This window comes from Xyrauchen texanus, chromosome 2 (genome assembly GCF_025860055.1).
Source record: "Xyrauchen texanus isolate HMW12.3.18 chromosome 2, RBS_HiC_50CHRs, whole genome shotgun sequence".
Classification (NCBI taxonomy): domain Eukaryota; kingdom Metazoa; phylum Chordata; class Actinopteri; order Cypriniformes; family Catostomidae; genus Xyrauchen; species Xyrauchen texanus.
This window is the reverse complement of record NC_068277.1, coordinates 14,201,153-14,219,510: the sequence shown is the minus strand read 5'-3', so window position 1 is coordinate 14,219,510 and position 18,358 is coordinate 14,201,153. Positions and strand designations below refer to the sequence as shown.

The window sequence follows — 18,358 nt, the reverse complement described above, 5'->3', positions numbered from 1 at the left end:
AATATTCTAGAGCCAGCTGTGGCTTTAATAAGTTTGCTTTGTTTTTAAGATTCATTTGCTTGGTTATGTTTAATGCTTGAATGACTTAGATGACTTAGCTGTAAAAAAAGATAAAACAAAAACAAAAATTCTGTCATTTACTCACCCTTATACAGTATATAAACCTGTATGACTTTCTTGTATCTGTGTTTTAGCCCTCCTATTGGAGAGACAGATAATAATATTTAAATGCCATATCGTTTTTTTTAGTAAGGATCCTTTGTTACTCTGTCAAGACTATCATACATATACACATAATATTCTTCATAAAATTGTTTCAGAGAGATAACATTAAAAAAAACATTTTTTTTGCTTCTTTTGCATTTGTGGGTAAATTTTGACCCGGGCATCAATTGTGACTTTACACATGATATTATGTAGATTGTTTCATACATCTATGAATTAGATCTTTTTTGTTCTTATTTACACTTCACTTACATTAAGCTTCTTTCCCCTCACACACTTTGTTGTCTCTCACTGGGACTGCATCTCATTTACAAACATGCACACACACACGCACACGCACACGCACGCACACGCACACACACACACACACACATACACATTACTGTACAAAAAAGACATGACAGATGTGACAAACATAACAAATAAACCAAATCAAAAGGCAAGATTTTCTTCATGCACACATTAGTCTAAATAGGGACTGAAATAGAAAGTTGTCCACATTTTACTCTGTATCCATCTAATGCATACTCGCACATCAACATCCCTTAGTTCATTTTGAATTAATTTTGCTTAAAAACTTAGTAAAGAAGTATTAATGTTGTTTTCTTGAGTTGTACAGTTGTTTTGATGTTTACTTGAACAAGAATACATTGGATTCATAACTTTTGACCACCAAGTCATATCGAGTTATTGGAAATTCATTCAAATTACTAGTTATTCTCACATTAGATGTTAATATAAATTGTATATTATATTATGTTTAGATTATATTTCAAATAAATGTTGATAAAAAAAAAAGATGTCCTCACAAGTATCACACTGGTTTTGCTGTAGTTAATGTATATTTTGAAATGTCAAAGAATTTCTTAATTTAATTTTTTATTTAAAAAAAATGTCATCATAAATAATAACTTTTATATTTGTCAGTTAACATGGCAAAAACAGTTTAGAATGTATTAATGACTTACATTATAGTTTTAGATGAAAATCACCAGGTTATGAATGATTTATAAGCTTGAATTCCACCGGGTCAAAATTGACCTGCAAATGCAAAACGTGTATGCAGATTTTGAACGCAATAGGAGGGTTAAGCTGCTCTTTTCAGTGCTAATGAGATGTGAGAGCTACAGCAGAGGAGAAGATTTTCAATAAATAATAATTACAATTTCCATCTGATCCTCTCACAATGCTATATGTTGCACAAGCATCATATGGATGACTTTAATGGTGCTTTTTTGTTATTTTTGTAAAAAATACAAAAAAGGAAAGTAACATGAATTTGATTCAACATGAGGGTGAGTAAATGATGACAGAATTGCCATTTTTAATCTATTTCTTTAGCAAAGCTCTCTTACTGTTTTCAGTAGATGTAACTCAGTCTCTCTGGTTGCTTGCCTACAGCAAAGAAATGCAATATTCAAATCAAACCAAATGCATTTTTCATTCAATGCAGCACTTGACATTTACCGAATTCTTAAATGTTGATTAAACCTCTCTTGCATGGCATTGCACCTAATTTAACCTCAACCCCCATGAGTATTAGGAAAATTGCCTTAAATGAAGCCTGTCTGTTTACTTATGCTTGTTTACCCAAGCTACTGGGCAAAGTCCTTGTTGTTTGCTTTTTCTGGCTGCCGTTCCTATTGCCCTTATTTTATTTTATTTTATTTAGCATTAGACTGCTTTTCTGGTGCAGATGGTAGAGACCCAGTGGCAGATTGGGTAACTATTGATGTTGCTGTGAGTGAAATGTGCACAAGAGATCTAAAAAGACATTGGAAAAATTCTTATAAAAAGAGCACTTCTTTCTTTTTCTCTGTTTTATACATTGGTTGTCCATTGATTTTTTTTTATTAAGGAAGTTAAAGATTAAACATAGAAGTTTGGAGACGTGCTCTGGCTAGTTCTCAATACAAGCTATTTTATTGTCAGTTTCTATTCTGATTTGGAGGAAGCATAACTTATTACACAACTTTCTGCTGGTGAATCATAAAACAGACACCATAGATTTACATTTAGTGTGGAACCTGAGCCATATCTAGGGATCAAAATGTCAGCAAAACTTGAGGATGGGCCAGTAAGCAATGACCTAGCAAACACTCCATAGCACCATTCGAACCGTGCATAATAACACCCTGGCAACTTCCCAAAACACCCAAGCATCATGGTGAGTTTTACATGGACAAGCACTACTCACAACACTCACAAGTGAGCGCTGCAAGACATAAATAAACCCTGTAATGCAAGGTTGCATTTGGTGACAGTGATGGCGTTGGCATAAAAAAACTAATCCTAATTTTACAGTAGATTTCCATTTAATTACATTGAAAACCCTGTAAATTACATGTATTTCTATTTTTTTTACGTATAAATTACTGTAATAAATTTATGTAAAATGACAATAATTATCTGTAATTAAATATGTAGCACATTAAATAAAGGTTTATGTCCATACTAACTATTTAATGTTTTTCTTTGTAATTTTAAGGTAAATCTTGTTATATTTATATTTATATCAGTGGTTGACGCACCACCCCGCCAATCAAATCTATTTTCGTTCCATTATTCTATCTTGCGGATCTCTTTTGCATCTGTTTCATGTCCTCTCACTCATCCGCCCCTTTGCCCTACCATATTACCCACAGTATTCCCTTTCCCTTCTCCCTGTGTCCTTCCTTGCTACTTTGCTCCGAGTGATGGCTGTTTCATTTCCAACAGGAAGTTGGCTGCGACAGACAACTGGGCAGCAATGCCAAAGAGGACAACTGTGGCGTCTGCGCTGGAAACGGCTCAACCTGCCGACTGATCCGACGCCAGGTGCTGCCCCACGTCTCACCTGACGAACGTAGGTACATGCATGCATTTCCCCTTTACTGTTTGTGGAACACTGTTGTTTTGGTTTTACTTAGGCACCTAACTTGCTCGCTACCCTGAGATCAGTGTTTGGCTGCCCTAAGCTGAAACCTGTCCTGTGTAATGTTAACACTACTGGCCACAAATTGTATTTATATAAAAACAAACTTGATTTTAAGATTTTATTTGTTTGCTCTACTCTGTATAATGTAAAAAACCTTGAGAGGTTAAAGGAAGATATTTGTGGTTTGCATCATAACATTTTATGTAAAGAGCATAGCATTTGGAGACTGAAGGATATCATAACATACATATTTATGCATGTTTACTGAACATTATAGGAATATAAATGTTTTCAAAGATAATTTACTGGCCCTTATGTCATTCTAAATCTTTATACTGTTTAAACCTGTTTCCTCTTATATGTCTAAATATCAAGGAAAATTGTATTCTCCATTTCATGACCCCTTTAAGTGTAATTCTCGATCATGTTTTAAAACAACAAAACCAACCTCCCAACTAGAGGGTGTGCAGTGAAGCCATTATGTGTGTCTGTTGCTATGCCAAAATTATCTGTGTTTGGATTCGGACATAAGCGGATATGGGTGGGACTTAAACCGGAAGTGCATCAAAACTAATCGTAAAGCCTGTTTTTAAATGTGAATCTATTTCATTAATAGTTTTGTATATCAAATATGCCTAGTATCATTCATGAAATTATTTATTATTATTATTTTTAATAATAATACTACCAGTGCTCGACAATAAGGATGGCCCAGGGACAGTGTGAGAGAGGTTCAGGCAAGTTGCTAGAAATGTCACTTGCCCGATCAGGCCATTTCTAATGTTAAGCAGACAACGACCGAGAGAGCACAAAAAATACACGGATTGAACAAAGTCTTCTAACCGAGCACTCGAAGACGAGAGAGCGTGATTATATTTAGCGTGCAAAGATGCGCGAGTGCATAATATACTGGAAGCGGTGAAACAGTCTCGTGAGCGCACGAGCGTGCAGACATGGAGCACGCTCTCCTAGAAGAACTGTCCTCAATTATTTCCAACTGTCTTAGCAGCAGCCATTGCCGTTATTAGTAGCCCCCTTAAATTATGTAACTTTGCAATCAGCACATACCTGTCCTAAACAGCTGCAGCCGCAACACTGCACTTATTTGTATCGTGAGGCACTTTGGTTGCTTTTCCCACATGTAAAGACTGACTGAAGTGTGAGCCAATAGCATTGGAGTGTGGGCTGTGATGTGGCATATCATTGGTTTGAGCCACTGAACTAATACACCCCATTACCTCATTCAATTTATGAATGAGCGAGGATCAGTGTCTTATTATGACCGATTGACACAGGAGGCATGTTGCTCGTTTAGTTCAGTAATCCCGTTTAACAAGGAGAGAAAGGAGCTGGATTAATTAAGAGGAAAAGTGACTAATGACATTACAATGACTTCAGGACGTAATTAAAACCTGTAATTAATTCCAGGCTGTTATCTTTTTTAGTTGATGGTCATGCACAGCAGTTCACAAAATGATATGCTTTGTTGTCATTTGCAGGGAAAACACTTTTGATATTTAATCACTGATTAAGTCTCTTTGTAGACACGCTGGTTTGAATAAATTATCAATCTAAAGAATCAAGCTCGATCAAATCTAGACAGACCACGGTTTCAGCAGCCATCACTCCAACACATTATCCTGCATTGAGTAATCATGCTGAATTGATCATTTGATACTAGAAAATCACTCGCCATTATATCAAACAACGCTGAAAGATATTTGGTTCATTAAATGAAGCTTAACTAAACAAGAGGATGAGTACATCAGAGTCTCTAGTTTGAGAAATAGATGCCTCACATGTCCTCAGCTGACAGCTTCATTGAATTCTACCCACTCGCTAGGTGCAAGCGATTCACTCGGTCAGATCGTGGGCGTGCCACTGAGTTCTACGGGCTCGGTACCTGAGAAAACACGGGACGATACTGACTCAACTCGGAGATTGTAGAATCTCGCAAAAGTGTTAGGTGTTGCCCAGCCCGCTGCTCTACAAATGTCTGCTAGGGCAGTGCCCCTAGCCAGTGCCCATGAGGACGCAACACTCCTGGTGGAGTGAGCTCGGACCCGCAATGGGGGGGCACGGTCTGGGTGTGATAAGCCAGGGAAATGGCGTCGACAACCCAGTGGGCGAGTCTCTGCTTGGAGACAGCTTTCCCTTTCTGCTGTCCCCCAAAGCAGACGAAGAGCTGTTCAGAGCATCTGGTGCTCTGTGTGCGGTCCAGATAAATACGTAAAGCACGTACTGGACACAGCAGTGAAGGGGCTGGGTCTGCCTCCTCCCGGGGCAGCGCTTGCAGGTTCACCACCTGATCCCTGAAGGAGGTGGTAGGAACCTTGGGCACATAGCCCGGTCGCGGTCTTAGGATCACGAGAGTATCTGCCGGACCGAACTCCAGGCAAGCATCGCTAACAGAGACGCGTGCAGGTCCCCGACCCTCTTGATGGAAGCGAGCGCGATCAGCAGGGCAGTCTTGAGAGAGAGGGCCCTGAGGAAAAGAGGGCAGCTGAGTCAAGCGGCTCGAAGGGGGGTCTCTGGAGTCCCGTAAGGATGACCGAGAGATCCCAGGAGGGGAACAGGTTAGGCCGGGAGGGAGTTAACCTCCGGGCACCTTTTAGGAACCTGACGATTAAGTCGTGCTTACCAAGAGACTTGCCGTCTACCGTGTCGTGGTGGGCCGCGATAGCGGCGACATACACCTTGAGGGTGGAGGGGGACAGCCTCCTCTCCAGCCTCTCCTGAAGAAACACGAGCACTGACCTAACTGCGCACTTCTGCGGGTCTTCGGATCGGGAAGAACACCAGTCCGCGAACAAACGCCACTTTAGAGCGTAGAGATGCCTGGTAGAGGGGGCTCTGGCTTGATTGATTGTATCTATGATGGTCGGTGGTAGGCCGGCTAGATCTTCCGCATCCCGTCCAAGGGCCAGACATGGAGGTTCCAGAGGTCTGGGTGTGGGTGCCAGAGCGTGCCCCATCCCTGAGAAAGAAGGTCCTTCCTCAGGGGAATTTGCCAGGGAGGGGCTGTCGTGAGGAGCGTGAGGTCCGAAAACCAAGTCCGGGTAGGCCAGTAAGGGGCTACCAGAATGACTTGCTCCTCGTCCTCCCTGACCTTGCATAGCACCTGTGCAAGAAGGCTCACTGGGGGGAATGCGTACTTGCGCAGCCCCGCAGGCCAGCTGTGTGCCAACACGTCTGCCCCGAGGGGAGCCTCTGTCCGGGCATACCAGAGCGGGCAGTGGGAGGTTTCTTGGGAGGCAAACAGGTCTACCTGAGCCTTGCCGAACCGGTCCCAAATCAGCTGGACTGACTGGAGCCTCCACTCTCCGCCAGGCAAGCTTTGTCTTGACAGCGCGTCCGCTATCACATTGAGGTTGCCGGGGATGTGAGTGGCGCGCAGTGACTCCAGTCACTGCTGACTTCAAAGGAGGAGACGACGGGCGAGCTGTGACATGTGGAGGGAGCGTACTCCGCCTTGGCGGTTTATGTAGGCTACGACCGTGGTGCTGTCTGTCCTGACTAGGACGTGTTTGTGTGTAGTGGTGATGGTGTAGTGGCTAAAGCACAGGGCTGGTAATCAGAAGGTCCTTGGTTCGAACCCCATGGCCACCACCATTGTGCCCTTGAGCAAGGCACTTAACTCCAAGTTGTTCCGGGGGGATTGTCCCTGTAATAAGTGCGCTGTAAGTCGCTTTGGATAATAGCGTCTGCCAAATGCATAAATGTAAATGTAAATGTTCCGAATTAACGGAAGAAACTTCTGTAGGGCCAGAAAAACAGCCAGCAGCTCTAGGCAGTTGATGTGCCAGCGCAGCGGGCCTCGGTTCCACCGGCCTGTGGCTGCGCGCCCGTAGCATACGGCGCCCCAACCCAATTTGGAGGCATCGGTTGTGACCAGAACGCGTCGGGACACCTGCTGCAAGGGTCCTCCTGCCCTTAGGAATCAGAGGTCTGTCCAGGGTTTGAAGGTTTGGCGGCAGGCAGAGGTAACTTTTATGTTGTGCGTGCCGCGGCGCCATGCTCGTCTCGGGACTCGAGTCCGGAGCCAGTGCTGAAGTGGTCTCATATGCATCAACCCCAGCGGCACGGCTGCCACGGAGGATGCCATATGCCCCAGGAGCTGTTGGAAACGTTTTAGCAGGACCATGGCGCCTGGCTTGAATGAAGCGAGGCATTTCAGCACTGACTGAGCACGCTCGTTGGAGAGACGTGCTGTCATTGTGACTAAGTCTAACTCCAGACCGAGAAAAGAGATGCTCTGGACCGGGGAGAGCTTGCTCTTTTCCCGGTTGACCTGAAACCCCAAACGGCTGAGGTGGCTGAGCACCTGGTCTCTGTGTGCGCATAGTAACTCTCGGGAGTGGGCCAGTATGAGCCAGTCGTCGAGGTAATTGAGTATGCGTATGCTGGCTTCTCGGAGCGGGGCACGAACTGCCTCTGTGACTTTCGTGAAGACGCGAGGGGACAGAGACAGGCCGAAGGGGAGGACTTTGTACTGATACGCCTGGCCGTCGAACGCGAACCTTAGGAAGGGGCGGTGTCGAGGGCGAATTGAGACGTGGAAGTACGCGTCCTTCAGGTCTACCGCTGCGAACCAATCTAGATGCCAGACGCCAGATAGAATTTGTTTCTGGGTGAGCATTTTGAACGGGAGTTTGGACAAGGTCCGATTGAAAACTCGCAGGTCCAAGATCGGTCGTAAGCTGCCGCCTTTCTTGGGTACAACGAAGTAAGGGCTGTAGAAACCCTTCTTCATTTCGGTTGGAGGGACAGGCTCTATCGCGTCCTTTAATAGAAGGGAGGCGATTTTTTTCGCGCAGGGAGAGGGCATGTTGGCCGTGTACTGCGGAAAAATGTACGCCCACGAAGGGGGGCGGAGACCTGGCAAACTGAATTGCGTAACCGAGTCGAATGGTCCGGTGCAGCCACCTGTGACGGGTTGGGCAGTGAAGCCACGCCTCTAAACTCCGTGCTAGGGGCACCAAGGGGACGGGTTTTTTGGATGTACCCGGCGGGGCTTCGCAGCGGTGCGGAACAGGTAACGCGGCGCCGGGAGGCAACGTGGCGTCCCGAGGCTCTGGTGCTGAGAATAAACTCAAAGCACTTATCTTGCTCCGCGCACCCGGCGGGGGCGGTTCGTGACTGAGGAGGAGGTCTGATGTTGGCGCCCTCTGGACTCGCCTGAACCGCCGGCCGGGAACAGTCGGGGCTGAGGCGGGACACCATGTCCATGGAGCCGGGACTGTTGAGGCCTGAAAGCAGAGTGCCGTGAGAACGGCATTTGTGGGCCAGGTGACCCCAGAGACAACAAGGAAATAGCTCTATAGAGTGTAAAGAATTTAACAAAAAATTCTCCTTCCGGCCCTCCACCGGGGAACGGAGTGGTCTTACCAGCTCCGGAGCTAACGTCTCGGTCTCTGGGTCTGTCATCTCAGGAGCGCCTGGGAGCCTTCTGGGTCCTCAAGGGGGTCCGTGAGACGATGGGTGTCCAACTTCTGCGGGGAGCTCAACGCTGGGGCTGAGAGCTGGGCCCACTCACTTGTTAGTTGAGGCGGAGCACCACTTTCTTTCTTTCTTGAAAGCCGCAGGAGGACGCCCTCGGCGAGCAGACAGGGCATGGCCCCTGGCGGCAGGTTTGCGGCAGGGCGGGATGCTTTTTTGCTTGAAAATAGCCTTGGTCTGTTTCTTCACCACTGAGGACTGCTGGGTGAAGTCGTCAAGTGGTGTCACCGAATGGATGGAGCTGGGAGACGGGGGCGTTTGAGAAAGCGTGCTTTGTCTGCCTCCCGTACTGCCTGTCCATCGTTACGTTTCTGGACCACGGAGTGGCCATCGCCTGTTTGAGTGCAGTTCCTGCAGCACATCAAGAACAGGACTACCCAAGTGGAGATTTGAAGTGCCCTGGCCCCGTGGACTTGCAGGAGGGGGCCATGGTGTGCAGGGGGGAGCGGTCTGGGACCGTTCTACCACCGAGGGTAGCGAGAGCGGAGGAGCGAGGAAGCTGGGCTTGCTCAGCTCGTCATGCACATCCGGGAAGGAATCCGGGGGAGGGCGCGGCTGTGAGCGGCACACATGCCCGCGGAACCAATTAAGCCCGGGGAAGCATAGCGGACCTTCTTGCGTCAGGCTTAGACTGGGTGGAGACCCGAAGGTGGTGGCCCAGGCGAGTTATAAGTAATGTATATTACTTTAAGTAATTATAAGTAGTAATTACTTTAATATAAAATTAGTAACAGTAATCTGATTACAAGAATTTAAAATGTAATATTACATTACTTTTTGACTAAAAAGTAATTAGATTACAGAAACTAATTGCTTTGTAAACAAATAACAATCAATTTTTTTTTTGGAGGTATGAGATTAAATAATGAAAGATGAAAATAAAAAGATAAAAGAAATGAGAATAAATCAATTTACAATCAAGTGAAAGCAGCTTAAGTCTATTAGAAACTTTACGAAACCCTTTTTTTAATTTTTAGACTTAATGTGAAGGACACCATCAGCAAAATGCAGTGGAATAAATTTCAAGAGCTAGCCTCTCCAGTATTTCCAGAGAAGAGTGGTAATAAACAAACATGATTTAATTTATTCGCCACCATGTGTACATGGTGATGTACACTATATGGAGCATTTTAAACATCTGGACCATTTAAACATGCAGCATTTATTTTTTTTTACCAGATATTTACCTTAATCAGTGATGAGCACTCAGGACTGTTAATGAAAGCAAGCATAGGAATTATTACATGCTAATCATGGATGAAGTATTTTCTGAAGAATTAACCAAAAACCAAACTGAAAAACAGGTGAGGATTTGAAGATGAATGCTTTATCGTGTGTTATATCACAAAATCTACCTCCCTAACCCAAACCTTGAACCTAAACCTAACCGTTAGTATCATTCAAAATCAAATGGTTCAAACACAATTCCTGAAGCAACCTCATAAATTGTGTAAACTTGAAAAACATATTTGCTGGAACTGATACAAGCTGTTGTTGTAGCATCTCTAGTACTGTGATACGTACAATGGGCCAGGTAGAAATTATTTGCAAATATGAGACCAAGTTGTTTTTGGAGTTTGGGGGACCATTTGTTTAATGGAAACGATTAGCACAGAGTTTCTGCTAAATTTCTCCTTTTGTGTCCTGCTGATGAAAGAAAGATGACTGTGTTTAAATTATGACAGAAGTTTCATTTTTGGGTAAACTACAGAGAGATATGTGGAGTTTGGTTATAATTTTAAAGTTTTATTTTTAAAATATCTGTCCAATGTCTTTCAGAAAGTGTTGGACATGTAATAGTGTAGGCCTACTGTACATGATTCTACCATTGTCAATGGACATTAAAGCCCCTGGACTTTCATTTCTTTTTTCTTGATGTTTTATGTTTATTTTTATACCAAATAAAATAATCCACAAGGTTCAGAAATGCTCTTAAACCATACTCTGTGTTTTTAAGGCCGTCTTGCATACATGGAATTCATGGAAGATTGTTTGGTGTTTGGTTAGTGCAAACACTGGCAGCTTTATGCATAAATAATGTGATTGCCAGCAGATTAATTGTTTGCATTTTGGGATTGCAGGAAGAGTTATTGATTCATTTTTAAAGCCAGAGAGAGAGTCTTAGTCCATTTGTGAAAAATAACACCCTTCATGCGGTTGCACTTGCTTGTAAATAGCTAGTTGTCATATATATATAACGATTATTACCCAAATACTCAGTTTGTGTTTCTGTCTACTGGGCAAGTAATGGATATTTAGGCAGGAAGCCATCGTTGAAATCATGTCTGTTTAAAAATATCAAATAAAAGAAGAGTGTTTTATGTCAAGGCCACTCCCCAAATTAATTAAGACAGCCACTATTTACTTCTTCACACATGACGACTAAATGTTACCTTTAAACGTGCCAGCTTAAGGAATGCAAGGCTATTTTTGTGGCACTCTACAAAGTTTTGCAAACGTTCTTCTGTGCAAATAGGGTTTTATATTGTTTTTGGTGAGATCTACATGTCGGATTGTGTTTGATGAAGGGCTGCCAGTTGCTCCAGGGACTTTTCCTCATCCAAAAATTCCTTTCTCTTACTGCAAAGTGCTCAGACAGCTCTGATTAAGGCTTTAATCCAAGAACTTGTGAGCTACATAGGCAGCATTTAAGGCATCATAAGCACACTCCAGACGATAAAGCTGTTACAACAGTTAACTTCTAAAATATCTTATTTTGGTAAATTTATAAAACAGCATGGAGAAGAATACATTGAAAAAAATGCAGATAATAATATCTGATTACAATATATGATTATAATTAATTAAGAGGAATATTTTGGGTTCAATGCAAGTTAAAATCAGTCGACAGCATTTGTGGCTTAATGTTGATTACCACAAAAAATTATTTCCGCTCGTTCCTCCTTTTCTTTAAAAAAAAGGCGAGGCACTTACAATGGAAGTGAATGGGGCCAATCAGTAAACATTAAAACACTCACTGTTTCAAAAGTATAGCCACAAGACATAAACAATGTATGTGTAAACATGATTTTATGTGATAAAATCATTTTCTAACGTGTTAAGTTATAGCCAATTGTAGAACTTTGTTGCCATGACGATGTAATGCTGAAAACCCTAAAACCCCAATTTAAACAACTTCACAGCTTAAATAATACACAATTTAACCGAATAATCTATGTAAGTGGTTTTATAAAAGTATTGTGTTCACAATTCTGCCTTTTAACTTTCTAGCATTTCGCCCCATTTACTTTCATTGTAAGTGCTTCACTGTAAACCCCATTTTTGCTTTGTTTTCAAGAAAAGGAGGAACGAGTCGAAATACATTTTTGTGGTAATCAACATTATGTCACAAATGCTGTCGATTGAGCTTGTATTAAACCTGGAATATTCCTTTAATACTGAAAAATATAGATAAAAAATGTGTCAATCTAGCTAGCGGTGACTGTTTCTAGAAACCGAAGTATCTATGTCACACATCAATATATATATGGAATGAAAGATATAGAGGCCTCAGCAAAGTGAAGTGATGTCCAAAACAGCAAAAGAACAAGGAGCTATGATTCTTACCACAGGTGGAGAACTGTATTTCCAGCAATACAACTTTGCAATGCTGCTCATGAATGTTCCTTGGAACTACGGTTTTGGGAATCACCATATCGTTGAACTATGTTGGTAACGATGGAACTTGTGACCATAAAAGGTTTCCCAAAAGGGAAACGCTTCCCTGGAAAAGTAATATTTATATGTGCTGTGTATTTTATTCCTATTATAGTATCAGTTCAGCAGCATGCTTGCATCAAACTCTATTGGAACCAATTGTGAGTGGAGTCTCCTGTGCTTTTTGTGTGAGGGTGTTCCAAATCAGTCACTTTTATGAGGATAATTTTTAGCTAGGATTCTAGATGCCTATGTAGGCCATAGACAGCAAGGCAGCACACTTGGTTTTGGAAAAGGGACTGGAACTTTGCAATGAAGCCTTTTTCACACAATCATGCTATTCATTTTCAAAGCCTGTTAAACCAAAACAGGGTAACTTGATCCAAACAAGTTATGCCTTCTCTTATAAAAGCCATCTCACTAATAATTCATGTACATGGCACTGACATGTAGGTTTCTCGTAAGTCATATAGCCCTTATGAGGTCCCAAGATGGAAGTCCGGTCATTGGATAGGTCATTCCCCAAAGTACTTCAATCCCGGCTGGATGACACTCAAGATTTCAGAGCGACCCATGGATCCATTGTTATTAAAATGTAATAGAGCTGCTAATGAGCCTTTGGCTCTTATTATCCACTCCATTCTGCTTTTCTGAGAGAAGAGCAAGAGAAAGACAGATGCATTATGGTGCTGTTATATACTGTAAATGTGATTTTAGGGGCATTTGTTAGCCACATTAGATTAAATTTTCTCCACTGTTATAAACAAATTTGAGGTCACAATTGCATGGTTGGGTAATTATTAAAGAGTGGGTAATTACATCTTGGGTGTTTTGGTAATTTTGAAATGCACTATTCGTGCTGTTTACAATCGACTGGTCTCTGAAAGTTTATTTCATTATAGTAATAAATTACAGCGATTTCTGTGTATGTTTCCAAAGAAAATATTTTGGGGCTCCTAAGATGTTGGCACAGTTCCAAGCCCTTTAATTGCTGGATGCGTTGGGCATTGCCAAGCCAAGGGTAAACTCTTTTTTTCCTGCATTAATTCCTACTAATGTACTAAATTGCATTAGCACTTTACATCTACACAAACTGTTTGCTATTTTTCTCAATTTATTAGTGTTGCTCTTTCCATCCAGTCCAGCCTAAAGTTCCTCAGTAAAAACTGTGAGTAGAAGCAGTGGAGGAAACTACAAGCTGCTCATAATTTTAAGTAGTTAAAAATAAAAAAATAGTTAGCAAATTAAAGCTATTTAATGGGCAATATGTTTTTAAATATAGAAATATTGGATGATATATATATGTAAGATATTTATTTAACTAAATATCTGAATACAAAATAAACAAATAAATGCAGCTCGAGGACTTTTTTGCAGGGACTCAAATCCAAACGAACCATTCGAATGAACTGATTCACTAAAATTAAACAAAGGTAGAATTTTTTCTGTTGTATGGCTTCAGAAGTCTCAGAATATAGTGCACAAATCATATGGCCTACCTTTATGGTACTTTTATGTTTGTTTGTTTATGTTTATTTTTTGACTGATATGGTCAGTATTGTCACGATTCCCTTGTTGTCTGCCCTGGGTTTCACTTGTCCTTGTTTAAAAACTACACTTCCCATGATAACCGTCCCTCATCACTGCCAGCCCTGTGTCATTGTGCTCACCTGATTGTAGTTTGTCATCATCATGTCTCCAAGTGTATATAAACCCTGTTTGTTCTCCATTCCCTGGTCGATCGTTGATGTTTGTGGACGCCTGTCTCCGTGCTCCTCCTCATGTTCATCCTGCATGTTCTGCCTTTGATGTTTTCCGTGCTTGCGTTTTGTTTCCCCATCGCGGGTATTTCCTTTGTTTGTGTTTTGTCCGTTTAGTTTTCACCGTTGTTAATAAAATCACTGCATTTGGATCCAACCCCTTGTCTGCCTCCTCCTGCATTGTAACAGAACGATCGACCAACAATTGATCTAGCAGGGTTCCTCACTGAGCTGACACAGGCGGACTTGTCTGTCCGGGAGTTCTCCCATTTCTTCGCCAGCGTGGCCAGTTACACCGGCTGGGATGACCACACGTTGAAGGTGGCGTACCGGTTCGGTGTACCCAAACACCGATGGTGGGAACTACCGGAGACCGGAGACTACACTTGGCAGGAATATGTGGGACTCATCAGAGAGGAATTCGCTGCCGGGGAGCCACCTCTCCTGATCCCGGCTCCCGCCTCGGGGCTTTCCTCTCCAGCCACGGTGAGTGAATCAACCCCCACACCTGCCGTGGTCAACGAACCAGCGCTGCTAACTTCATCCGCCCGGAGGAGGAGGAGAAGAAAAGCCTCTGCTCTCCAGCCTCCGCTAACCACGGCCAACCAGCCAATGCCTGTAGCCTCCGATGTCAGTGAGCCAGCGCCTGTAGCCTCCAATGTCAGTGAGCCAGCGCCTGTAGCCTCCGATGTCAGTGAGCCAGCGCCTATAGCCTCCGATGTCAGTGAGCCAGCGCCTGTAGCCTCGACCGTCCCTGAGCCAGCGCCTGTAGCCATGACCGTCCAAGAGCCAGTACCCCCCGAGCTTTCCAGAGCTCCGCCTCCCGAGCTTTCCAGAGCTCCGCCTCCCGAGCTTCCCAGAGCTCCGCCTCCCGAGCTTCCCAGAGCTCTGCCTTTCGAGCTTTCCAGAGCTCCGCCTCCCGAGCTTTCCAGAGCTCCGCCTTTCGAGCTTCCTAGAGCTCCGCCTTCCGAGCCTCCCGAGCTTTCCAGAGCTCTGCCTCCCGAGCTTTCCAGAGCTCTGCCTCCCAGAGCTTCCTGAGCTCCGCCCACAGAGCCTCCTGCCGCTCCGCCCACAGAGCCTCCTGCGGCTCCGCCCCAGAGCCTCCTGCGGCTCCGCCCCCTGAGCCTCCAGAACCTCCCTCAGCTCTGCCTCCTGAGCCTCCCTCAGCTCTGCCTCCTGAGCCTCCCTCAGCTCCGCCTCCTGAGCCTCCAGGGCCTCCCTCAGCTCCGCCTCCTGAGCCTCCAGGGCCTCCCTCAGCTCCGCCTCCTGAGCCTCCAGAGCCTCCCTCAGCTCCGCCTCCTGAGCCTCCAGGGCCTCCCTCAGCTCCGCCTCCTGAGCCTCCAGAGCCTCCCTCAGCTCCACCTCCGGAGCCTTCTACGATTTGGTCTCCTGAGCACTCCACGGCTCCGCCTACTTCGGCTCCGCCCTCGGACTTCCCCATGGCTGTGGTCCTCAGGCCGCCTCCCAGGCCTCCTGAACCTGTCTTTGCTCTGTGGCCAGCTCCCAGACCACCTGATCCAGTCCTTTTGTGGCCACCTTGGACTGCCTGTCTGCCCCCTGTGCCTCCTTGGACTGTCTTTCTGCCCCCTGTGCCTCCTTGGACCGCCTTCTTGCCCCCTGTGCCTCCTTGGACTGCCTGTCTGCCCCCCGTGCCTCCTTGGACGGCCTGTCTGCCCTCTGTGCCCCCTTGGACCACCTTCTTGCCCTCTGTGCCTCCTTGGACTGCCTGTCTGCCCCCCGTGCCTCCTTGGACGGCCTGTCTGCCCTCTGTGCCCCCTTGGACCACCTTCTTGCCCTCTGTGCCTCCTTGGACTGCCTGTCTGCCCCCTGTGCCTCCTTGGACTGCCTGCCTGCTCTCTGTGCCCCCTTAGACTGCCTGTCTTGTGCTCCCTTGGTCTGTCTGTTTGCCCCTCGTACTCCCTTGGTCTGTCTGTTTGCCCCTTGTGCTCCCTTGGTCTGTCTGTTTGCCCCTTGTACTCCCTTGGTCTGTCTGTTTGCCCCTTGTGCTCCTTTGGTCTGTCTGTTTGCCCCTTGTGCTCCCTAGGTCTGTCTCTTTGCCCCCCCCCCACTCCTTGGACGATTTTAGTTTTTTTTTTTGTATTCCCTTTGTGTTTTTTCTGAGGAGCGTCTGGAAGCCGCTCCTTTGAGGGGGGGTTATGTCACGATTCCCTTGTTGTCTGCCCTGGGTTTCACTTGTCCTTGTTTAAAAACTACACTTCCCATGATAACCGTCCCTCATCACTGCCAGCCCTGTGTCATTGTGCTCACCTGATTGTAGTTAGTCATCATCATGTCTCCAAGTGTATATAAACCCTGTTTGTTCTCCATTCCCTGGTCGATCGTTGATATTTGTGGACGCCTGTCTCCGTGCTCCTCATGTTCATCCTGCCTGTTCTGCCTTTGATGTTTTCCGTGCTTGCGTTTTGTTTCCCCATCGCGGGTATTTCCTTTGTTTGTGTTTTGTCCGTTTAGATTTCACCGTTGTTAATAAAATCACTGCATTTGGATCCAACCCCTTGTCTGCCTCCTCCTGCATCGTAGCAAGTATAATCTGCTGGTACAAGGAAAAGAGCTGCATAAAGATTCTCCTTTTGTATTCCTTGGAAAAAAATAACAACATATGTGATGACACCTGAAGGAGCGTTTACATTGTTTCCTGTATTAAGTGCACTGTAAGCCACTTTATATCAAAAAGTGTAAAGAATAAAATAATAGAAGGAAATTACAATGGACAGTCAGGACTGCTTAGATGATTATTGGTGACCCCCTGCCCACCCTCCAAGACCTGTACGTCTCCAGAGTGAGAAAATGTGCAGGTAGAATCACTCTGGACCCCACACACCCTACCCACTCCCTCTTTGAACCGTTGCCCTCTGGCCAGCGCTCCAAGACAACCTGGCACAAGAACAGTTTTTACCCTTAGGCCATTTTCCACATGAGCAATTAAAATGCCTTCAGGACTTCCCCATAGTGCAATAATGTAAATAAATATCTCATGTACAGATGTAAATTCTCTCATGTTTAATTAAATAACTGTACATACCCCTACCTTGCACTTATATAACCACTTGCACATGTACATATGCCATTCTATGTTATATGTCCTATTATTTGTATGTTTATTTATACTCTTACCTTGTTATATATTCTGTGTGTCACTGTAATGTTCTGTGTGCACTTGTTTCTCCTATCACAAAAAAAATTAATAAAAAATGTCCTTGTGTACGTGAGCACACTTGGCAATGAAGCTCATTCTGATTTATAATTCTAATAAATGAGTAAACGGAGAGATTTCCTGTATTCTGCTCTGTTCTCTCCATTCTCCTCGTTAAGCCTCTGCTGTTAGAGAGTGCTCTCAATCCAACCATAACTGAAAGCACTCAGTCTGTCTTCTGTTGAGGCTTTCTGTTTACTGAACTGGAAATTGGTGGTTTTCCCTATTTTTTCTGCAGTACATTGGGAAACCACAAATGTTTATTATGAAAAGAAGACAAACACATTAAGCGTGTCCGAGTTGACGTGTGTTTCTTTGTCATTAATTTACTCTCAAGTGTTATGACGTCTCAGATATTTACATCCACTTGTGATTGATCTCTCAAATCATCAGTGGACACTGACATGGACTGTGAGGGATGCTGTGCTCTTTGGATATGTTTGGACTGCAGTAGGATCTCATTCTTATTTTTAGGTAATCGTATGTCAAGTGTTATTTTGGTATGTTTGGCTAGACACTGAAATGTACAATATCAAAATATTGACAGCAACTGAAATGCAAAGCCATTTAAAGTATGTAGAATCCTGTGAAGACTAGTAAGGACTGAAATTGCCATAATCTTTGCGAGGGTCTGGCTGCAGATGAACGAGTTTAATACCCCATAGAGACACTCACATTTATAAACAAATGATGGACAAACTTTGACGAAGCAAGACCTTTTTATGGCAAATTTATTTGTAATGGAGAGAGACTAATTCAAGTTGTAAATTGCACTCATTATATGGCTGACATTCATTATCATTTCAACAAAAGCTCAACTATGAAATATTAATGAAACACATTTGATGTTACGATGTAACAAAATGTAACAAATATGTTATAGCATTTGACAGTCTGATCAAAATATTAATAAAGAAGACAAGGTTAAACTAAAACTATTAAACTAATCTACTTCGGTTAATTTGTCCCGCATGTTTCTCATCAAACACCAAAGCAGTGCATACTTAGAGCTGCAAATTAACTACAGCAGCAGACATGCTATGGTCCTTCACACTGGAAAGGTTTACTACATAACAGCCATGGGCT

At 44.0% G+C, this 18,358-nt stretch overlaps 1 protein-coding gene across 1 annotated transcript in view; it reads left to right on the top strand.

The window, feature by feature from the left end:
• LOC127658428 (ADAMTS-like protein 3) overlaps positions 1-18,358 on the top strand; it is a 233,453-nt gene that overhangs the window by 132,488 nt on the left and 82,607 nt on the right. The window contains exon 7 of the mRNA XM_052147719.1: positions 2,944-3,070. Coding sequence (XP_052003679.1) covers positions 2,944-3,070 — 127 coding nt within the window. The remainder of the gene's footprint in view (positions 1-2,943; positions 3,071-18,358) is intronic.